Raw genomic sequence first — 25,319 nt, 5'->3', positions numbered from 1 at the left:
GTGTCGGACAGCTGAGAGCCCTTATATTAATTTTCTTGAGGGCATCTACCCTACATCTTAAACTCTCATAGACATCCATCAGAATGCTGAGTTTGTGACTAATTTCCTCATGGTCTCTGCAGAGCACACACAAAGACATCCTCCTTGTCTAGATCATGTCCCATTCTAGACAGTCCACAAACATTTCACATTTTGTGCATTGTTTTTGACTGTGATGCATTGGAAAATTGCCCCCTTTGGTTCTCCCTGAGCCACAGTACTCTGGCTGTTGTGTGATCGATGCTTTGCTGCTCTGGTCTGGGTCATGATTCCGTTTAAGTACAATTTTATTAACAATGTAATTGTACAGATTAATTGCTAATACTACACTGTACTATGCTAAGCTAACAGATTCCTAATACAGTGCTACATGTTTTGCTATCTAGTGTTATGTTAAACTTTACTCTGTCTAGTTTTGTGTTAAACCTTACACTATCTAGTTCGGGATATACGTTACGCTATTCCATATCGTATAACGATGTTGGCAAGTTACGAATGGTAAAATATATGAACCTAAACCTATGAACCTAAAATTTCAAAATCACTATGTAAATTCAATATAAACCAAGGAGCTTCACTAGGACTATAAGCTACGTATAGAAAATAATTTTTATAACAATTAAGTCAATAAAACAGCTAAATATAATTAGAAACTTAGTGTTCACCAGAGTTGCAAAATCTTGTCCAATACGTGGATTGATGGTCTTAAATGCCAATATATTTATGTATATATACATACATACACACTCACATATATATATATATATAAACCACAGCTGCAACAACAACAGTCTTATATAGAAATATATATATGGCATTTTTAAGAAATAAGAAAAATATGGTGTTTTTAACTTCAATGGCAACATGAAGAAGAAAGCTTTTTAAATCATTGGATTAGACCATGCCATTCTATTGAAAGTGTTCTGAAGTCAGTTTCTCTGCTTGTTTGTCATTCAGTCTCACATGTACATGAAAACAAGTTGACTAGTTGAAATAGTGTCGATGATGACCTCACTTCACTGGTGGAATCAGAACTAAACTTTTCAGAAACAGATATCTGATGTTCCATGAGTACTGACTGTAGAGCAAAAAAAGCCAGTAGCCTTTCCCAGTTTGCTGATTGTGTTAGAAAAAAGTATTGTTTTAGTCCTCCTGCTGGTTCTAAATACATTTGTCAAACTTTCTTTAAAGCAAAGAAATATATAATGTTGTTCCCCAAAAGTAGGCATACATTGGTAATGTATTTAATAGCATTTCTCATGGAATTATGGAAAAAATTAAATCTTTCGGGTGTTCATATTGTGCCATTTCTGTTCATACAATCTTCTTATCTGCGTGCCACACTTTATAAACTTTCTAACTTAAGTCTTTCTGTCCATCGAGTTTTGTAAATGTGTGTGTGATGTAATTTTTCATTTCATCAGTATTCTGCAGTTTCCATCTTAGCCTCATTCCTTTCTTAGCCTTATATTACTTTCTTATATTACTTTCTTATTACTGTATTCAACAAAGAATCATAATAGAGTTTTGTGTTAAACTGGGGAAACTGGTCAGTAGTTGTGAAACAATCAAGAAGCTTATGGAAAATACCTATCTTTTCAAAGAAAAGATAGTTAGTATTTAAGTGGTGGAAGAATTTTAAAAGTGATGATGCTGTTGCAGGTTTTAGGCACATTAGCAACTTAGACCATATTGCACCATAATACATTAGTGGTTGCAAAACCACTAATCAAAGATTAGTGGTTTTGCAGCCATGTTTGATGAGTTTGAAAATAAATGGAAGTCGTATGTTGTAGTTCAAACTTCCTCTAACAGATGGTGGTACAGAGATTGTCCAGTAGGCTGACAGTTTGTAAGTAACCACCAATTTCATTAATAGTGTTTATGTTCCATGTCATGATTTTGGAATGGAGCAACAAACAAATACCAAATTTTGCTTTAAACTGGGAACATCTGCAATATAAATGTATAAAATATTAAAACTTGTTTATGGTGATGAAATGTTAAGTCGTATCAGTGTGTTTGAATTGTATGAGTGGTTCAGATAGATGTGAGAATGTTCACAATGACCCAAGAAGTGGGTATCTGTCAATCTCAAAAAATGAGGACAGAGCTGAAAAAAGTTCAGGATATTGTGGCAAGATATCATTGTTTGACCCTCAGAATGATGCTGTTTCGTCATAAAAAACACCTTCTTAAATTTTTTCTATCTGGAAGGGGGTGCAGGAATGCCTTCCCACCAGAGCACCAATATACCTCAGGCCCACCCTGCTGGGGATTGTCTGATTCTAGAGTGATGGCCTATGAGCTAGATGTGAATAAGTAGATGATTCGTCAAATTCTCCATGAAGATTTAGGGAAAAGGAAGGTCTCTGCAAAATTTGTGCCTCACAGCCTCATGGATGAGCAGAAGTGACAAAGAGCATCATCATGCTCTTTGTTGAAGAACGAAGGGTTGCTCTTACGAAGAAAGGCTTAAGTTTTGCAGATTACAGTGTTTGGAGACTAGGCACCTGCGAGGTGATCTGATTGAGGTGTATAAAGCCTTGAATGGTTTGAGCATGCTCAGTGCTGATGGGATTCTTCCTCTTGCTCAGAATAATCACACGAGAGGTCATAAATTCAAATTGAGGAAAAGACAGTTGTAGGATAGATGTGCGGAAGTTTGACTTTAGCCAGCGGGTAGTGATTGGTGGAACAGACTTGCATCTTTTGTTGTGGAAGTTGATAGCCTAAATAAATTTAAGTCTGAGCTGGACAGGTATTTTGAATGAAGGGAGGGTTGAAATGTGAGGGTGGTTTTTTTGGCTGATGCTGCATAAGCTTGCTTTCTTGCATTGTACGCCTCTACTAATGCTAATGCAATAACTTCATCCAGACTTGTCAACACAATCCTAATTTCCTGGACTGTATTGTCATTGGAGATGAGTGTTGGGTGTTTCAGTATGACCCAGAGATTAAGTGTCAGAACATGCAGTGGACTTCAAAATCATCACAAGGCCCAAAAAGTTTCATACACAGAAGTCCAGGATAAAGTTGATGTTAATCATGTTTTTTGAAAAACAGGGTGTGATTCACAAGGAATTTGTACCTGAAGGGGAGAGATTCAATGCTGCATTCTATGTACACGTGCTTCAAAAACTATTGGAGCACATTTCCTGGGCAAGACCACAATTTGGAGAGAAAGGCAGATAGTTCTCATTGCACTGCAATGCCCCTGCCCAATCTGCACTTGTTGAACAATGACATTTCTGATGAATGATGGCATTGCACAGATAAACCATCCACCCTACTCTCCAAGTCTAGCACCAGTAGACTTCTTCCTCTTTCTCAAGGTGAAAACTGACCCCAAAGTAAAGCGATTTCATGAAGTTAAGAACATAAAGAAAAACATAATCAGCGAATGAACATCATCTCTTCGGTTGCCTTCACTGATTATTTTTCGAAACTTTTAGAATGGTGTAATGAGTGCATTCAATCAGGCAATTGATTTGAATAAAAATAAAACAATTTTTGAGCTTCTTCACTCTGTTCTTTTTATTTCATCAGTCCGGGAACTTTATTGCCACACCTTGTATATTATGTCTGTTCAAGCGTATGTTCACTTGACAAATTGCGTTTTGTGCAGGCTGAAAAAGCCTAGAATAATTTGGGAATAAACCCCTATTCCCTCCACTTGAGTCTGGCAAACTATAACCTCAATTCAAGTAGGACTTTAGAATTCCTCCTGTTACAGATGAAAATCGACCTAAACCCCTTCAAATGAGTCACAAATGAAAAAACCACTATACTGTTACAGAGGACTAAAAGTGGTGAAGTTATGCTCACTGTACCAAAACACTAATTTTTGATGCTAAAGGAACAATTTTATGGCATTTTGTCTCAAGAAAGTTGATCCATAAATCGTTCTTATTATGCTAATACATTATGAGTGCACTTTGGTAGGGGCTATTCAAAAGAAAGACCTGAATTGCAAAGAAACAGTGGTATGTTTTGCAGGATAATACAAGACCTCATATAACCCAATTGATGAAAGATGCTCTGGAGCATTGGCAAAACTTTAGAACACCTACACTATGTCTGAGACCTCACAGTCACTCCCTGTGAATTTTAGGGCTATTCTGAATATTAAAAAATATTTATGGGGAAAAATTCACAAGCAGTGTGGAAGTGAAAATTGCCTTTGGTACTGTACTAAAAAGCTCTCAGAAAATGGTCTACAGCACACCTATTGAACCAATATAAATGATGTATAGATTGTCAAGAGTTTGGAAAAATAAGCTAATCTGTGACTAAGGGTACCTCCAGCAGTTCTTGTATTTTTTAATACTCCCTCATACATATTGACTGGTCATTGATTTGACTAGGTGTGGGCCTACAACAAGCAGAAACCTGGGGAAGGGGCTGGCCCGAGCTACGGGTGAGCCTGGGGCATTGATGCTTTGGGGTGCATATGCTTCATGAAAGAGGGAAAATGATTTAATATGACAATTAAAACATTATAAATATTATGGGTTTTTTTTGTGTTTACATTTGTCTTTCTAACTTTTCTCTAGCAAAAATAAAAATATTAATCCAATAAAAAACACCTTCTTAAATTTTTTCTATCTGGAAGGGGGTGCAGGAATGCCTTCCCACCCAGAGCACCAATATACCTCAGGCCCAACCTGCTGGGGATTGTCTGATTTTAGAGTCTTCAGTATCAATTAATGCACCAATTAATAAATGGGCCTCATTAAAATGACCATAAACAGTGATATGACTTTAGAATGAAATACCAATTTTTCAGAAAAATAAAGTTATCCATACGTATAAGGGGAAAAGGAAGTAAAAATCGACATTCAGTAAAATGCTTAGTTTGGGGAAATCACATCTGTTGGGGATGTGCAGCAAACAAATCATAACTGTTGGCAAATCATACTGTTAGACTGTGTCAAACACTGTCTGACAGTTGTATGGCAATCAAACAAACCCATTCTGTTTGGTTTTCCATTTTACAAACATCTGGCTCACTAACCCATGTGTTTTTGCCATTAAAGCATATATTAAAATATTACACTTCAGACAAAAACATTTCAGAGAGGAATTTAATATGGAAAAGCATATTCAAATGTTATTACATGGCACAATATTATCAGATTATGACATTCTACTATATATTATGTTAGCAGGAGTTAATGATTTATATATTTAGTATGCAGTACTCAGGCCATGCCTTGAGTACTGCATACAGGTCTGGAGGCCTTCTTTTAGGAAGGATGTAGATTTTGATCATGTACAGAGAAGGGCAACAAGATTGGTGAGGGGAATAAAGGGGGGTCCTCTTACCAAAAGAGGCTTAAGTTCTGCAAATTTCAGCAGCTGGAGACTAGGCACCTGCGAGATGATCTGATTGAGGTGTATAAGGCCTTGAGGAAAGACAGCTGTAGAATAGATGTGCCGAAATTTGCCTTTAGCCAGCAGGTGGCTAATTGCTGGAACAAACTTCCATCAGTCATTGTGGAGGTTGATATCTTAAATAAAAAAAATTCAAGGAGGAACTGGACAAACTTTAATTTCCCAGATATTGACGGGAATTTGTGGGTTGGTCACTCACACACAAGCAAGGCTTTTGTGGATTTATTGGATGATTGTTTTCTCAATCAGCATGTTCGGGCGGCAACTAGAGGGAGCAATACTCTTGATTTGATTATCAGTAGTGATTCTTCATGCATTAAGAATCTGCAGAGACAGGAACCACTAGGTGGCAGTGATCACAGTGTGCTGAAGTGGGATTTACTCAAGGAGGTAACTACCATCAGGGGTAAAGGGAAGGGTTATTGCTTTCGTAAAGGTGACTACGATGGTCTGAGACAGTATTTAAATTCTATACAGTGGGACCAACTGATGATGTTACCAACAGCAAACTCAAAATGGGAAACATTCAAAGAACTTATGTTGGAAGCTACTAGGCTTTACATACCACCTAAGAAATATTGTTCTAGGATCAGGCCTAAATGGATGTCAGATGAAATAATGAGACATATAGCAGAGAAGAAAAATGCACGGGATACATATAAATAACCATGTGACACAGAAGCCTGTGATAGATATAAGTTGATCTGTAACCAAGTTACAAAGGAGGTTAGGCAGGCGAAGGCAGATTACGAGAAATCTTTGGCAAGGGGTGCAAAGAAAAACAGCAAGGAGTTCTTTACTTATGTAAACTCTAGAAGGAAGGGGATGAATCAGATTGGTCCACTTGATATCGATGGTTCAACTGTTCATGATCCTGCTCAGGTAGCTAACAAACTAAATCAATATTTTGCATCTACGTTCACACATGAGGAGTTATTCAGGAAGGGGAATGCCATAGATGAAGTAAACACTGGCAGTGAGCTAGACGATCTTGTAATAAATGAGAGTAAAGTGGAGGAGAAATTGTTGAAGATAAATACAAGAAAGGCACCTGGGGTGGATGGGATCTATCCAGTTATATTAAAGGAGGCAGCAAAGGAAGTAAGCAATCCGTTAGCCATTATGGGAGCAATTATGGGAGCTTCCTTGGACTCAGGGGAGGTACCCACAGACTGGAGATGTGCAAATGTAACCCCAATTCACAAAGGAGGATCAAAGGCTGACGCAAATAATTATAGACCTGTGAGTTTAACTTCTGTTCCAGGAAAATTAATGGAAGCACTGGTTAAAGAAGCACTACCGGATCATCTTGACAAGAATTCAGTTATAGCTCGGACACAGCATGGTTTTGTTAAGGGAGGGTCTTGCCTGACCAGTTTGATTGGATACTATGATGTAGTCACAAAAGAATTGGATGCAGGGAATAACTTTGATATTATATATTTGGATCTTAGAAAGGCTTTTGATACTGTTGCACATGGAAGACTGCTGCACAAATTGGAGAAGTGTGGCATTGGTGGCGAATTGTTGCTATGGATAAAGGGATGGTTGAGTGGCAGAAGACAGAGAGTGCTAATTAATGGACACTGCTCATCGTGGACTAATGTTATTAGTGGAGTCCCTCAGGGTTCAGTGTTCGGTCCATTGTTGTTTTCTGTATTTATAAATAATATTGATGATGGTATATCAAGCTTAATGTCCAAGTTTGCAGACGATACAAAGGTTGGCAGGGTTGTTAAGGACGCTATGCTGCTGCAACAGGATCTGGAAAGGTTGAGCAGATGGGCTGAAAGGTGGAAAATGAAGTTTAACATTGACAAATGTAAAGTACTACATATGGGAAACAGCAACCCCAGAGCAACGTATCAACTCTGTGGTACTACACTGACAGTAGTAGAGAATGAGAAGGACCTGGGGGTAATTGTGCAGGCAGATATGAAGTTCTCTGAGCAGTGCAGACGGGCTGCAAGGGTAGCCCATGGTGTCTTATCAATGATATACAGGAATTTTTCTAGGTGATTATTCCCTTGTATAAGACAATGGTCAGGCCGCACCTTGAGTACTGTATACAAGTCTGGAGGCCTCATTTCAAGAAGGATGTAGAGCTGCTGGAAAGAGTACAGGGAAGGGCAACAAGGTTAGTGAACGGAACGAAGGGTTGTTCTTACGAAGAAAGACTTAAGTTTTGCAAATTACAGTGTCTGGAGACTAGGCACCGGCGAGGTGATCTGATAGAGGTGTACAAAGCCTTGAATGGTTTGAGCATGCTCAATGCTGATGGGATACTGCCTCTTGCTCAGAATAATCACCTGAGAGGGCATAAATTCAAATTGAGGAAAGACAGATGTAGGATAGATGTGCGGAAATTTGCCTTTAGCCAGCAGGTAGTTGGTTGGTGGAACAGACTTCCATCCCTTGTTGTGGAAGTTGATAGCCTAAATAAATTTAAGGTTCAGCTGGACAGGTATTTCGAACAAACGGAGGGTGAAGTGGAAGGGTTTTTTTTTTTTTTTAGCTGATGCTGCATAAGCTTGCTTTTGGTTGTGTGAATTTTTTTTTTGCTGATGCTACATAAGCTCATGTGCATGCTTTCTTGCTTCACATGTCTCTATTATTATTAAATTTTCCCCTGAAAAGGCTTTGTCAATAAGACTATTTGACAAATTAAAATAATAATGATATGTTATACTTTATATCAGTCCTAGCTTTACACATTTGGAGGAATTTTAAAAGCCATTCCTGTTGTTAAAAGCATGACACATCTGTTTTATTATATCTAGTATAATTATTGGATGTCACATGATTTTTAGAGATACTATTTAGCTCAGGATGCTGAGCGTCTGCTTCTTATATACCTATTGGATCTGTGATAGTATACATTATGCACACTGAATTTCTGATTTACATGGAAACTTGAGAATGGATCTGAATGAATTAAGATAAAGAAACATTAATCTCTCTCTCTCTCTCTCTCTCTCTCTCTCTCTCTCTCTCTCTCTCTCTCTCTCTCTCTCTCTCTCTCTCTCTCTTTCAATAAATAAACTGAGAATTGTTTCCTTTTAGTGGGAATTGAGTATGAAGTTATCCTTGTCAAACCAACAGAAATAACAGAAAGTCGTCTTCCACTGATTGTTTGGCCACATGGTAAGCATTTTCTTTTCTAACATTACAGTTTGCTTAATTGATAATTGTTGACTTCTTGTTCAGCCTTATTTTGTTTCATTTCAATTTGTTTCACTTTGGGTAATACAGTACAGTAAAATCCTGTCAAAAAAAATACTGTTTTAACAAAAATTTCACTATAACAAAGTCCCAGCTGATTTCCCTTATCATTTATGCTTTGTAAATCTCATTAAAATGAAATAATTTTGATGAAAAATTCAGTATAATGAATTATTTTCAAAAGTTCAATTATGCATAATATAAATAAGTTTACAACAAAAGTAAAATTTTATATAAAAATTATAAATGACACCACTGGGTAGCCCATATTGTAAATGTATCTGTGGGATGATTTGCTTGGAGAAAAACCAGACATGGCAGTTTTAAAAGATTTAGAAAAGAATGGTACAAATATTAGCAATATTTCACAAAAAAAAAATCCCACCCTCAGATGATGCATAATCACAAATTTTTAGTTACTGTTAGTTACCTTCTCTTCTGAGCTTAAAAAAAAAAGGCTAAAATTCAGAGGAAACATACAAAAAGCCTAGTGTTTTTAAGCCTTTCTCTAGAAACATTTCCATTAGCAGTTTGCTTTAAAAAAATGTTAGAATTGGTAATCTAATTCAACTTGTATTAGATTATTAATCTAAGTAATCTGAACTCACATCTTTTTGATTGCAGTAAAGTCAGTGGCATAGCAGGGGAGGGGGCAGCAGGATGGTCTGCCCTGGGTGCCATCCAGAAACGGGTGGCATCACTTGAAAATACAAGAAGGAAAGTATTAATTTCAAGAAAGATAAATTTAAAAAAAAAATTTTTTTTTCTCCACTTAAATTTAGTTGTTAGGTGAAATTGCTATTTGACACAATTTAAATAACGACAAGGTACTTTGATTTTTATATTAACCAACTGCGACTGTAATACTTGCATTTAAATTTTTGATGTGTTATTAAGGCACATAAAACTGGGGATCAAAACAATATTCAGGCTTTTCAAATGCTTTTAGCTTAACACATTTTTTTTACAATGTTCGTCTTACAAGTCATTAAGTTATCACCACTTTTTTGGTGAGCGGATTTATACGAAGAATACAGGCAAGCATTTGTATTTCCTGAAAACTCATATTTCATTTTGATTTCTACTTATTTTACATTTTACAAATATTTTCTGTTTTTTAATGAACTTTATGTTGGCACTAGTACATGAAGCGAAATCAAACCAGCAGATTTCAACAGAAAAGCAAAGAAAGCAAAAGCAATGTCTGGATCATTATTGAAGTATGTTTCACCTTCAACATCAAGCACAATAGATATTCAGCATAATAAATCATGAGAGAAAGTACAAGTGTAATCTTCTCTAGAGGAGAAAGTTATTCATCCACTAGTGGAGAAGAATCTAGAACCCCTAGCCGTAATTATGAGAGCTTCTTTGGACTCAGGGGAGGTACCCATAGACTGGAGATGTGCAAATGTAACCCCAATTCACAAAGGAGGATCAAAGGCTGACACAAGTAATTATAGACCTGTTAGTTTAACTTCTGTTCCAGGTAAATTAATGGAGGCACTGGTTAAAGAAGCACTGCAGGATCATCTAGACAAGAATTCAGTTATAGCTCAGACGCAGCATGGTTTTGTTAAGGGCAGGTCTTGCCTGACCAATTTGATTGGATACTATGATGCAGTCACAAAAGAACTGGATGCAGGGAATAACTTTGATATTATATATTTGGATCTTAGAAAGGCTTTTGATACTGTTGCACATGGAAGACTGTTGCACAAATTGGAGCAGTGTGGCATTGGAGGCAAATTGCTGCTATGGATAAGGGGATGGTTGAGTGGCAGAACACAGAGAGTGGTAATCAATGGACACTGCTCAACGTGGACTAATGTTATTAGTGGAGTTCCTCAGGGTTCAGTGTTGGGTCCGTTGTTGTTTTCGGTGTTTATGAATGATATTGATGATGGGATATCAAGTTTAATGTCCAAGTTTGCAGATGATACAAAGGTTGGCAGGGTTGTTAAGGACACTACTGACGCTGTGCTGCTGCAACAGGATCTGGAAAGGTTGAACAGATGGGCTGAGAGGTGGCAAATGAAGTTTATCATTGACAAATGTAAAGTACTACATATGGGAAACAGTAACCCCAGAGCAACGTATCAACTCTGCGGTACTACACTGACAGTGGTGGAGAATGAAAAGGACCTGGGGGTAATTGTGCAGGCAGATATGAAGTTCTCTGAGCAGTGCAGACGAGCTGCAAGAGTAGCTCATGGTGTCTTGTCAATGATATACAGGAATTTTTCTAGCAGGGATAAGGAGGTGATTATTCCCTTGTATAAGGCAATGGTTAGGCCACATCTTGAGTACTGTATACAGGTCTGGAGGCCTCATTTCAAGAAGGATGTAGAGCTGCTGGAACGGGTACAGAGAAGGGCAACAAGATTAGTGAATGGAACAAAGGGTTGCTCTTACGAAGAAAGGCTTAATTTTTGCAAATTACAGAGTCTGGAGACTAGGCACCGGCGAGGTGATCTGATAGAGGTGTATAAGGCTTTGAATGGTTTGAGCATGCTCAATGCCAATGGGATTCTTCATCTTGCTCAGAATAATTACCTCAGAGGGCATAAATTCAAATTGAGGAAGGACGGATGTCGGATAGATGTGGAAATTTGCCTTTGGCCAGCGGGTGGTTGGTTGGTGGAACCGACTTCCATCACTTGTTGTTGAAGTTGATAGCCTAAACAAATTTAAAGCTCAACTGGACAGGTATTTCGAACGGACGGAGGGGTGAAATGGGAGTGGTGTGTGTTTTTTTTTTTTTGGCTGATGCTGAATAAGCTTGCTTTCTTGCATCATATGCCTCTACTAATGCTAAAATACACATGAGCAGAGAGAAGATTCTGAAAAAGAAGAGGAAATAAATATATTTTTAAAGTATTCTGGCATCTCTTTTTGGCCTATCCCAGTACTAGATAACTTGAGAATTCATTTTATTAAGAAAGGCAGTGAATATTTTCAAAATAAGGATAGAGCTTTTTAAACTGTTGAAAGAGCAGGAGAAAAAATTAAAGGGAGATGTTGACAGCTAACAACGTCCTGGTTTTATTAAACACTGCCAAATGGAGAAAAAATTTTAAGAACATGGGTGGTTTATTCACCATCATCAGGAAATTTCTTTTGTTTTTGCTGCAAACTATTTTCATTGGTGAATAAAGAAATCGTAAAATCCGACTTTATCACAGGATTTAAATATTGGTGGAAATTAAACCCAAAAGTTTCTGACCATGAAAATAGTAAACAGCATCTCTCATGCTTTTAGAAGTGGAAAACCTTAAGTGCAGGGTTGAAGCTTCAACAAATTATTGACCACATTCATCAGACAGTACTGGATAAAGAAAGAAAGAAATGGAGAGATGTTTTACATTGGTTTTTAGATGTAATCTTATTTCTGGCACATCAATATCTTCCTTTTCATGGACATGATGAATCCTTAGTTTCTACAAATAAAGGAAAGTTTAGAGAAATGGTAGAGTTGCTATCAAATTATGACCCCATTTTGAAAGAACACATTTTAAGAATTGAATATTCATCTGATAGGAAAGAACCTTCATATTTATCACTAAAGATTCAAAATGAATTTATTAACATTTTAGGAAATTATGTAAGAGAAAAAATAGCAGTCGATAATATAAAACAAGCTAAATATTTTGGAATTATATTTGACAGTACACCAAACTTGTCCCACACTGACCAAATGTGTGAAGTAATTAGATCTGTTCACATTGTAGGTAACAAGGTTGAAATGAGGAGTCATATTTAGGCTTCTTTGCCATTGTTGGAAAGACCGCTGCTGAACTCACAAAAGAAATTTTGAATAATTTAGAAAAAGATAGATAGGATATAAATCTGTGCTGTGTTCAAGGCTGTTTGTTGTTGGTGTTTGTTATTTGGTTTTTAGGAGCATTAGCAACTAAGGCCATGTTTCTCCGGGGATATGCGGTGGTCTTATTATTATTATTAGCCATATGGTGCAAGGAAGCCTGAGGCTTATGATGCACCAGCCAAAAAAATTTCCCGAGTGTGCGTGTGTGTGCGTGTGGTGAGAGAGAGAGTCAGAAGTAGAAAGGAATCACCAAGAATGATGATATCCTCATTCCCTGACCCTTCCGCATCCTCCGTATTTGGTGGTCATGGGCTCCAACCCCATCTAATCAAGAAGCCTGTGCTATGCGCTGCTGCTCCTGCCCACCTGGCTATGGAGGTGCCTGTAGTCAAGGCTACAACAATGCAACAACCATGGCCGGAATTTATGGTGGGATCCAACGTAAAATCAAGGAAATTGATTCCAAAGCATTGTTTATGCCCTGTGCAAACCACTTGTTAAATTTATTCAGAGGGCATTCATTTGCAAGCGTTTCATCATGTGTAACCTTCTTTGGAACACCTTTATTCTTTCTTTTAAGTCTCTCTGCACCATTGGGAAAAAATGAAAAAAACATACAGGCATGTCAATCAAATGACTTGCCCAGACAAGGTGGAGTGCACATTATGAATCTGTAAATGTGGTCAAAATGAATTTTGAAAAAATAACTTCTGCTCTACAAACATTATGTGAACCTCAAGAGAATATAGATACCAGAGGGACTGCTGAAATTTTATTATCATCCATATGTGATTTTTCTTTTCTAAGTTATCTTTCTTTCTGCCACAAAATCCTACAAGAAGTTAACCTTACACAAAAATATTTACAAACAGTTGGAATAAGCCTGGAAAAATGGGTTGTAAAGTTAGAGACCTTAAAATTATTTATTAATGAAGAAAGAAATAAAATTGTAAACAGGCCTCTTCCATTTGCAAATAAAACTTGTGAGGAAATGGGCATTTCAATAGGAAGAAGAGGAAGAATAAAAACAAATGTCAGAAGAAATGATGAAGGATGCTGGACTGTCATTCCAAGAGGAATTAAAAAGAGCAATGTAGAATGTCTGGATAGATTTCATTGAGAATTGGAGATTCATTCAAAAGTGATGGACAAAATTCTTTCAACGTTTGCCATTATTGAACTGTATAATTTGGTTCAAAAATAAAAATATAAAATGCATATTTCAAAGCTGACCAAAATTTTCTATGAAATTTGTCATGAAGAAATTGTGTTAGAAATTGGCTGACTAAGACATCACTTAACAAGCTTCAAAAATAACTGTTGAGGAAGCAAAACAACAGTGGATAGCTTTGCAGATTGTATAGTTTATTATAAAGTGGATTTTTTGGAATCTCTACCAAATTTATTATTATGTTTAAGGTTCTTTTCAATAGTATGTGTATCTATATCTTCTTGCAAAAGATGCTTTTCCAAATTAAAATTAATTAAAAATTCCTTCTGCTCATCAATGGGTCAGACTAGATTATAAAATTTAGCTATATTATATATTGGAAATGAACATGCCAGTAAAATTAATTTTGATTGATAAATTTGCTGAAATGAAGACCCGAAAATGGAACTATAAATCTCTTCTGTTATCGTTTTTTACATTTTGCACCTCTTTTTGCTATTATATTAAATACTATATAAATACACTATACTTTATTCACTGAATATTTAACATTCATTGCAAAATGTTCCTTATTTTTCTGTGATTTCTTAAAATCAATAAGTTTTAATACTTTTTTTTCAAGTTGGTAACATGACTTAGAGGGTGACACCAGAAAGTTAGATCCTTCTGGTACAAAAGACCATAGCTACACCACTGAGTAAAGTTGATTTTTTGTATTAATATGAAACACAAGTCAAACATTAACAACAAAAATTTACATATCAATATATGAAAGTAACAAGTTATATCAACTGCACCATATTTCTTGATTTATTAAATTTTATGTAAGAAAGCACACGTTTGAACAGATATTTTTACTTTTACATATTTTTATTTATTATTGATTTTAATGTCAATATTCAAGCGTATATGATTTTATATGTTAGAAAAGTGGAGTCGAATTTATTTCGTGCACTGCTTCTACTGGAACATGCAGCAGCCCAGAAAGCAAGGTACCTGGGATTTCAAGGCCTGCTGTGGGTCATCATGGAACAAGGAAATACACGGGATATGCTAAGGTTAATAATAATAGTACGAACAGGTGCATGTACGCCAATGCTAGGAGCATGGCAAATAAATTTGATGAATTTGAAGTGCTTGTCAGGTCATTAAATACAGACATTATTTGGGGATATCAGAGACATGGTGTCACTCAAATATAAGGGATACAGAATTTAAACATGTGGAGTACAATGTATGCAGATTGGACAGGAGGGAGGATTATCTTAGTTAAGAAGTGCATAAAATCTAAGACAGTGCATCCTGTTGAAATGGGTGGCCAATGCAATGCCGAGTTAGTTTGGTATGACATAAATACTGGGAAAACAAAAATAAAAGTAGGAGTGCATTATAGGGCGAATGACTACATTGAGTACACCAGTCAATCAGAATGTCTTATAATGGGGATTTTAACTTTCCAGATATTGACAGGAACTTGTGGGTTGGTTACTCAAATACTAGCAAGACGTTTGTGGATTTATTGGATGACTATTTTCTACAGCACTATGTTAGAGAAGCAACAAGAGAGAGAGAGAGAGAGCAATACTCTTGATCTGATTATCAGCAGTGATTCTTAGTAGTCCTACTGAAATGAGGAAGCCATTGAGGAAATTGCGAAGGACCCTCATCAACAGTACACAAGAATCTGTTATTACATAATTAAATAGGGATTACTTACATAACACTCTCCACACTATATTTTATGGAAAAACCAAGTTATGCTGGCTTGATATACGGATTCTTGTTCAATTAAGGTAATAAGAGCTATTAGATGCTCAATATCGCCTATGTTCTATTTAGTTATTACGTAATTATGTCATTGTGTCAAATTCATCTGTTGTCCCTACCGTTCTCCCAACTCCACTAATCATTTGGAGCTCTTTGACTTCCTCTTTTTGCAACTTGACTTTCTCCAGCCCAACTTTCCTAACAGTTAGGTAATTTTCCTTGGTGTTTTTAATGTTCACAACTCCAGCTGGCTTCCGTTTTCTAGTCACACCGACCCAGTTGGTCGAAATGCTGAGGCTTTTGAAATTACTAATGACCTTGCACAGATTGTTCATTTACCTACAAGAGTACCGGACAATCCTAACCATACAGCCAAAAACGCTTGATCTTTTTCACACAAACAACCCTTCTAACTACACAGTTGAAGTGAGTGGTCCTTTAGCACCTCAGATCACAACTTGGTGATTGTCTCTTCTCTAGTGGAGCCTTTATCTCATGGCTATTCCCAACCTCATATTGTTTGGCATTACAAGAATGCAAAATGGGATGACCTGTGAGATTTCTTTTTTTTTTTTCTTGGTCTGATTACTGTTTCAAAACTTCTGATGTCAATGTTTGCTCAGATCTTGTCAGTGAAATTATTCTTGTAGGAATGGAATCCTTTATCCCAAACTACACTTTAAAATCTCGTCCTAAACCTTGGTTTTCCAATAAATGTGGTAAGGCTGTTCAAGAGAAGAACGTTACATATTGTAATTGGCTTGATTCAAATTCTTCAGTTTCATTTTCTGCCTACAATAAAGCTTCCAACAATTGTAAAGCAGTTATTCATCAGTCTAAACTAGATTTTGAACAGTCTTAAGAGTAGAAAACTTTCTTCTTGCCCTAATGGTAGCCGAGCATTCTGGTCTCTTGCCAAAACTATTGGCCGCAACTTTTGCCTATCTCTGCTCCCACCTCTGTCAAAACTAGATGGTTCTGTTGTCACTTCAGCCAAAGATAAAGCTGACCTGCTAGCATCCCATTTTTCTTCCAACTCATGTATTAATGATCTTGGTAAAACACCACCCACCATTCCCAACACGCTCCATTCAATGCCTCTTGTGGTCTTCCATCAAAAGGATGTTAGAAGAATTTTGACGAATCTTGATGCTAAGAAAGCTCCAGGTCCCAATGGTATTTCTCCGCTTGTTCTCAAAACCTGTGCTCCTAAACTTACTCCTGTTCTTTGCTGCCTTTTTTCACTTTCTTATTCCAAAGGTGTTTTTCCTTCTGCTTGGAAATTTGCTCATATCCAACCAGTTCCTAAAAAGGGTGACAAATCCCTCCCATCCAATTATTGTCCCATTGCAATTACTTCTACTCTTTCTAAAGTAATGGAGAAATCAATTAACCACCAACTCTTAAACTATCTAGAAACCTTCCGTCTGATCAACGATCACTCACATCGATTCAGTGTTGATCCATTGGTGATATTCTGGCTTATGTTACCCATTTATGGACAAATTCAATGGAAAAGTTCGGTGAAACATAAGCAGTTGCTCATGACATCTCAAAGGCTTTCGATCATGTTTGGCATAAAGGTCTTCCAAACAAGCTTCCATCTTATAGTTTGCCAACTGTTTTTTGTAATTGGTTATCCAGTTTTCTCTCCGATCGCTCACTGAGAGTGATGGTAGATGGCTGACTATCTTTTAACTTCTCCACTAATGCTGGTGTCCCCCAAGGTTCAGTTCTTTCTCCCACTCTTTTCCTCTTGAATATTAATGACCTTCTTCCATTGACTGGAAATCCTATCCATAGTTTTGCTGATGATAGCACATTGCATTTCACTTTCCATTTTGAGAAACCTTGCCCTGCTCAATCAGCTTCAACTTCTTGAATATCTGCTACCAATTCCTTAAATACCAATATCCAGGTAATTCTCCAGTGGGGCACAGACAACTTAGTTGATTTCAATCCTTCTAAAACTCAGTCTTGTCTTATATCTTATTGCAGTGGCTGGAGACTAGGCACCTGCGCGGTGATCTTATTGAGGTATATAAGGCCTTGAATGGGTTGAGCACACTGAATTCGATGGGATCCTTCCACTTGTTCAGATTACAAACCTAAGGGGGCATAAATTCAAATTAAGAAAAGACAAAAGACAAAAGAATAGATGTGCGGAAATTTGCCTTTAGTCAGCGGGTGGTTAATTGCTTGAACAAACTTCCATCTGTCGTTGTGGAAGTTGATAGGTTGAATAAATATAAGGAGGAACTGGACAGGCATTTGGAGGGAATGGCGTGATTTTTTTTTTTTTTTTTTTGGCTGATGCTGCATAAGCTCATACATTTGCTTTCTTGCATCACATGCCACTACTACTACTATCTCACAAAAAGGATTCTTCTGCTCCTATGCTTATCTTTGGTGACACTCCGATTTCTAGGCAAGTTGATATATCTATTTTGGAGATTACTCTGACTTCTAATCTTTCTTGGCACAAGCACATTACAAATATTGCTTCTTCTGCATCTAAAAAACTTGGTTTTCTCTTTCACTCTCGGTGTTACTTTTCTTCCAAACAGCTGTTCACTCTGCACAAATCGCAAATCCATCCTACCATTGGAATATTGTTTCCACATCTGGGGGTGGTGCCCCCAAAACCTCTCTCAGGCTTCTAGATTCCATTCAGAAGAGGGCAGTAAGGTTAATTAATGACTCCTCTCTTACAGAGTCTCTCCACTCGCTGTCTCATAGATGTACTGTTTCTGCTGCATGCCTTTTCTACAGATACTTCCATGGGCACTGTTCTTCTGAATGAGCTTCTATTATTCCTGCTTTCTCTTTCAAAACAGTCCGAACACGTGCCGCCACCATCCAACATCCATTTACTGTCCAACTTCAAACTCACAGAACCAACTTTTCATCTTCCTCATTTATTCATTCAGCTGCTGTTTTCTGGAATAACCTTCCTTTGTATGTCTTTCCTGAAAATTACAGTCTACAGAAGTTCAAGTCGAATGTCAACAAATATCTTCTTTCATCTTCTTAACCTCCAACTCAAGCATGGTACTAAGTACTATAGGTTCTAATACCTCTCATGTTTGGGGTTTTCCTTTAAAAAAAAAAAAAAAAAAAAAAAATTAAAGTGGGATTACCTTGATTTCTTTTATAGGGAAGCTTCTGTCCAACTCTCCAGATCCAACACATAAAATTATTAAAAGGATATTAACTTCATCTTGATGTGTTCCATACCGGTAGAGTTAATGCAGATTAATAGTACGGGATCAATGTCAAGACCCCAAAACTACCAACCGCGACACAGCCATTGGCATCTGAAAACATTGTGTCTAATACTAAAATGGTTTAAAATTACGTGATGGCATATTTTCCTCCTGAAGTTGGACGAAACTTTTCATTGATACGTGGGTACAGGTTGGAATGAAACTAAAAGACACGTCGGTGTGTCTGGTTTAAAAAGAATATCTTGATCGTTATCGTGCATGCGCTCATAGGTCCAATCATTGGATATTAGGAATGGTCTACGAATGTTAATGGAATTTTTGCATAATTTAATTTGTAGTGTTTCTGCGATGAGCAGCTTGCTGTAATTATGTTGAACATTAACAAATTTGGCCTCATTAAAAAGGAATGAATGAACCTCATTTACTGCGTGAAATGTTAATTAAGATGCACAGATCATGACCCTCGAACCGTAGCTTCGTGTTGTTTAATACAAAATTCTAGAACCCCCCTGGTGGAGCCTACATAGATCAAGTCGCAGTCTTTGCAGGAAATGCAATAAACTAATCATGTATCTGTTGCATAGAAGTATTTGCTGACCATTGTTATAATAAAGTATGCCATTTATTAATAGGTTTGGCTATTATTCTCATGTCAGTACCTTTACACAAGTCATTCAGTCTGTTAAACTAATGTTTTATGTCTGTATTTGTTTTCTGGTAGTTATTTCTTATTTTTTCTCAAGCAAGCAATTTAAATTTGTTGATAGAGGTAATAGGATAACCTCTGTTAAGAAATCTTTTTGTTAATTCATTTAACATTCATTCATTCTACCTGAAGTCCACTCTGCGTGGTGGAATATTTAAACACATTTAAGAATTGGTTTAACATGACTGATTTCTTGTAGGTATACGGGTAGTAACTTTTATAACGTAACAGCATACTCTTGTTCATAGATTTTCTATAAATATTAAAATTTATTATGTGCCCCTTTCTCTGTAATGTAAAATTAAGAAAGTTTATCGATCTTGTATCATCCTTTTCTGTTTCTAGGGTAAAATTTAATCTGATATAGATGCTGTTAAATACTTCTAGGACAGTGTTTAATGTAGTCTGATTAGTTATAGTGAGGACATCGTCAAGGTATCTACTGTAATAAGAGATGGCTGCTGTAAATGGGTTTAAATAGCTGTTCTCTGTTTTATTTAGATAAAGCTCCACGATGAGACCACTGATACTAAGGCCCATAGGTAAGCCAAATATTTGTTTATATATTTTATCCAGAAATAGGATGAAATTGACAGAAACTAATAGTAACGTAGATCAAAAATTGTTTCTTTAGGGCACCTGGTATTATTAATTTTAATATCACTATTGTTAAGTAGGTCCCAAATAATGTCTAATGCGTATGGAACATTGACATTAGTATATAAAGACGTGACGTCTAACAAGTATAATTTATGATCATCCTTAATTTTATAATTTTTCAGTTTAGTAAAGAGAATCATATTTTTTATACTGAATTTTAAACCTTCTCTAAACTGTTTTATGATAGCATAAATGAATGTAGATAAAACAACTAATATCTGCATGCATAAACGAATGTAGATATTAGTGGTTTCATCACAGAGCTATTTATCTAAATAAAATAGAGAACAGCTATTTAAATCCATTTACAGCAGACATCTCTTATTACGGTAGATACCTTGACAATGTCCTCATTATAACTAATCAGACTGCAATAAACGCTGCCCTACAAGTATTTAACAACATCCATACCAGATTAAATTTTACCCTAGAAACAGAAAAGGATGATTCAAGATGGATAAACTTTCTTAATTTTACATTACAGAGAGAAGGGAACATAATAAATTTTAATATTTATAGAAAATATACAAACAAGAGTATGCTGTTACATTCTAAAAGTTACTACCCGTATACCTACAAGAAATCAGTCATGTTAAACCAGTTCTTAAATGTGTTTAAATATTCCACCACACAGAGTGGACTTCAGGTAGAATTAAATGAATTAAAAAGATTTCTTACCAGAGGTTATCCTATTACCTCTATCAACAAAATTAAATTGCTTGCTCAAGAAAAAATAAGAAATAACTACCAGAAAACAAATACAAACATAAAACATTTTATTACAGTGGCGTATGTAGAACATTGGTTTAACAGACTGAACGACTTGTGTAAAGGTACTGACATGAGGATAATAGCCAAACCTATTAACAAATTGCGTACTTTATTAAAACAATGGTCAGCAAATTCTTCTGTGCAACAGATACATGACTTAAGTTTATTGCATTCCCTGCAAAGACTGCGATTCGACCTATGTAGGCTCCACGAGGGGGGGTTCTAGAATTTTGTATTAAACAACACGAAGCTTCAGTTCAAGGGTCACGACCTATGCATCTGAATTAGCATTTCACGCAGTAAATGAGGTTCATTCATTCCTTTTTAATGAGGCCAAATTTGTTAATGTTCAACATAATTACAGCAAGCTGCTCATCGCAGAAACACTACAAATTAAATTATGCAAAAATTCCATTAACATTTGTAGACCATTCCTAATATCCGATGATTGGACCTATGAGCGCATGCACGATAACAATTAAGATATTCTTTTTAAACCAGACACACCGACGCGTCTTTTAGTTTCATTCCAACCTGTAACCACGTATCAATGAAAAGTTTCGTCCAACTTCAGGAGGAAAATATGCCATCACATAATTTTAAACCATTTTAGTATTAGACACAATGTTTTCAGATGCCAATGGCTGTGTGGTGGTTTTTGGGTTGGATTGGGGTCTCAACATTGATCCTGGACTATTAATTTGCGTTCACTCTACCAGTATGGAACACATCAAGATGAAGTTAATATCCTTTTAATCATTTTATGTGTTGGATCTGGAGAATTGGATAGAAGCTTCCCTATAAAAGAAATCAAGGTAATCCCTGTTTAATTATGTAATAAGTAAATAAAATGTAGGAGATATTGAGCATCTAATAGCTCTTATTACCTTAATTCAACAAGAATCCGTATATCAAGCCAGCATAACTTGGTTTTTCTACAAGTGTGGAGAGTGTTATGTAAGTGTTGTGTAAGTGGTTTCATCTGAAACCATACAATTTGCAGTTAGTATCAGCTATTATGGCTTGTACCATCCTATGTGGATATTTATGTTATATGTTTAGTGACAAGTGCATATTCCACATCCTAAGCAAAGTGAACACATATATGAGAGTGTGGAGAAGCAAAAAAATCTGAAATGGTTTTGGAACACAATCAGATCCAAAGTTAGTGTTTTGTACTTCTGTTTACACTGTAGCTTCCTAACAAATGAGCATGATAAACCCTGACTTAATCTGTATATGTGTTCATTACAGATTTTAAAGTTGTGAAGGTACTTTTGACTTACCCCTATAATTTATATTTTTTTCTGATATAATAATAAAGTGAGGATATTACATAATATACCTTGTGTGGTTTGTACTTTACGTGTTGTGTCATCCCTACTTTAGAAAAGTAAAAGTCTACTTATCTTATTATTTATATGAAAGCAGTCTGTTCTTTTTCAAAAGCCTTTTTTTTGACTGTTGACTGTTATATGGTTATAAATAGGTACCATAGTAATTTATAATTAAATTACTATGGTATCTATAGTAATTTATAATTAAAGTAATTGTAGGAACATACTCCCTCAGTGTATTTGTGGTGATGGAACTTGTTAGTGATACTGCTAGTCCACCAGGTTAGCATCACTGGATCCATTGCTCACAGTCTAGGTTCCAGGCTAACACCATAGGGGTCTAATGTGTTTGCTATGCACAGATCCCTCTTTCTGAGTTTCTCTTTGGAAACTCAGAAAGAGGGATCTATTGTTTGGGAGGTCCAGCTTCAACATATCACTTTTTATCCCTGCTTTGATAAGACAGGTAGTCTCTGGAATGGCTTTTCCAAGATCAGATCAGGTTAGGTTAGTTGCCTAGTGGGTTCACTTGTGAGAGTTAACCATGCCAAAGCCATGTCCCTACTTGCATGGTTCAAGGGATATTATTCAGACTAGTGGAAGTGCACATATGGTGCCTTGGTAGTCCTGGTATCCCATTCTCAAGCTCATTCATTTCTTGCCAGATAGTGGGCATTCCATGGTGGAGAGTCTGGGCACTGGAAAAAAAAATAATAATCTCTATGAAACCTGATAATCTGAACCCTTCTTCTGGTACTCCATTGTAATTGTAACAAGAAATGTCAGGACCTGTGCCATGCTCTTTGATGTTCCATTCCACCAGTGAAAAACCCATGGGAAAATTGTCTCTCTTCTTTATTCAGAAGGGCCTAAAAAGATTAATAGATTTTCCTAAATTGGCTGTGTTCTGGTGACATTCTAATAGAAACATAACTGATATAAGTATTTGGAGCAACTCCTTCAAGTTAATGTTATTAGAATTCGAATTATAGGAACCTCATCCTTATTTTTAATTCACTAATGTTTCCTAATTTTATTACAGCTGGGTACTTGCATTACCCAGTAATGCCACGTGTACCTAACCCATTAAAGTTCTTTAAGTGCCAAAAATATAGGCTCTTGTTAATAGCCTATCATAGTGCCCTTGTGTGTGCATGTTGTGGTGTAAAGGACCATGAAATGTTCAACTCCAAAACTCATATCTATTAATTACTAAGGAAAGCACCCTGTATACTCTCAAGTATGCTAGCAGTGGAAAGAGGAAAAAGAGATATGACTAGAGTCAGAGCTGAACATATCATACTAGGAAGCAAGAAAAGCAGTGAAACCTATAGATAGCAACAAACCTTGCTATTTATAGGTTCTGAACATATGTTCAGAAGGTGGCAGGGAGATGTTCCATCGGAATACAAACTGAAATGACTATTCCACCTAAAGAGCGATTTGCTTCCACCATAAACTACTTATTAAGCTTACAAGAACCTGCACAGAAAGCCAAATCAGCTGCCACTCCTATATCTGTACCTCTTACACAGCCCACTCTACCAAAACCCATTGGTAAAGGAAAACTGCAAAAAAAAAACTGAAGTACACCCTGAAACATAAGAAATAAACGGATGTTGAGGTAAAGGAGGTACCAGATATGAGTCAGTTTTGGAACATTTTGCTGAGGAAAAAAGATAAATTCGAGACTAAGAAAACTAAACCATCAGCACTTTTGAAGCTAACCAATAGATGCAGCAAGCTCAAATAATAGCTAAATTTCTACAAAACATGAACCAGTTTGCTTTTGCTTGTATGTAATATATCTGAAGGCAAATGATGATTCCACCTTGCATAAACTTTACCATCATTATTAAGAATTGAGGATGGTCCTGCTCATGGAAAAGTTGCTACCCCTGTGAGCAACCAGACTCCATTTCACCCTTTGCTGTTCATGACCATCACAGATGCAATAGCAATCACACTTATAGTTGGGTTTCTATTAGCAGCCTGCTCTATTTTTTTGCCACCTGAGACTGATTATCCCCAACAAGACAGACCTTAATAACCTTATAATGCAGTTGCCTTCCTCAATTTTATTATTAGGGGATGTCACTGGACATAACACCCTGTGGGATAGTGCTAATATTAATGGGAGGGACTGTACCATAGAGTATTAGTTTACTAACAATGACCTCTCTATCTTAAATACATGATGTAACATAATTTTCCACATACATGCTTGTATTTTTTCTGACATTGCTCTTTCTGCTCTCTTGCCTTCACTTTATTGGTGTAACTGTGTTCCATACATTGCTTGGATGTTCATTAAGACAAATTGCACTATTAGCAAACATATACCAGTTTGGCATATTATTATTATAATTAGCCATGTGGTGCAAGGAACCCTGAGGCTTTTCCTGCACCAGCCAAAAAATAAAAAAAAATTTCTGAGTTACCCCTGAGAGAGAGAGAGAGAGAGAGAGAGAGAGAGAGAGAGAGAGAAGGGAATCACCAAGAAAGAGAAGAATGATGATATCCAGCTCAGGACCCTGGGTGCCCATACCCACCAGATGTGAGTCCCTGGAGGTAAATATGTTTGCTAATAGAGACTATCTGCCAGTGTCTTAAATTTTTAAATATATTGTGGATTCACCTATTTTGATTATGGCATACAATTTAAAAAGATGTTAACAATTTGGGGAGAACTGTGGATGACGCCGACTGGGCTAGCCAGGTGGGTAAAGCGCCTGCCTGGGAACCCAAAGGTCGCGGGTTCGAATCCCGCCTCGGGCTTGGATCAAAGTACTGTAAAAAACCTTGGGAGGTGCACTATGACCACAGAAGCCGATGCGCCAATAACTACCGAAAAAAAAAAAAAAAAACTGTGGATGACAGTATTTGTCTCTAAGTTGAATATAACTTAAGCCTTAGTACTGAGGATTTGGTGCTTGATCTTCACTGAAAGCAGAAAGGTTCTCTATTATTGATTTCAATCATAGAGAAACTTATCAATCTTTCAAAGGATTGATAAATCCTTTGAAGCACTTAACTTTCCCATAACATGTTGCAATTTTTCTACATTTAAATCGGGGTTATTTCCTGAAACAATAAGCACTGGATATGAGTCTCTGACAAAATTCTTCTTCACCTAGAGATAAAACACTACATGTCTTTTACAGATTGAATATTGACATTGGAAACAGTGCAAAAT

General features: G+C 36.5%; 1 protein-coding gene across 1 annotated transcript in view; it reads left to right on the top strand.

Moving 5' to 3' along the window:
- LOC150076268 (acylamino-acid-releasing enzyme-like) overlaps positions 1 to 25,319 on the top strand; it is a 428,243-nt gene that overhangs the window by 253,402 nt on the left and 149,522 nt on the right. Inside the window, exon 15 of the mRNA XM_090387301.1 lies at positions 8,500 to 8,580. Within this exon, the coding sequence (XP_090243427.1) occupies positions 8,500 to 8,580 (81 nt within the window). The remainder of the gene's footprint in view (positions 1 to 8,499; positions 8,581 to 25,319) is intronic.

This window comes from Mastigoproctus giganteus, chromosome 13 (genome assembly GCF_048544385.1).
Source record: "Mastigoproctus giganteus isolate SK-2022 chromosome 13, ASM4854438v1, whole genome shotgun sequence".
Classification (NCBI taxonomy): Eukaryota; Metazoa; Arthropoda; class Arachnida; order Uropygi; family Thelyphonidae; genus Mastigoproctus; species Mastigoproctus giganteus.
Note: the sequence above shows the minus strand (reverse complement) of the source record. Positions and strands in the feature narration are given on the sequence as shown.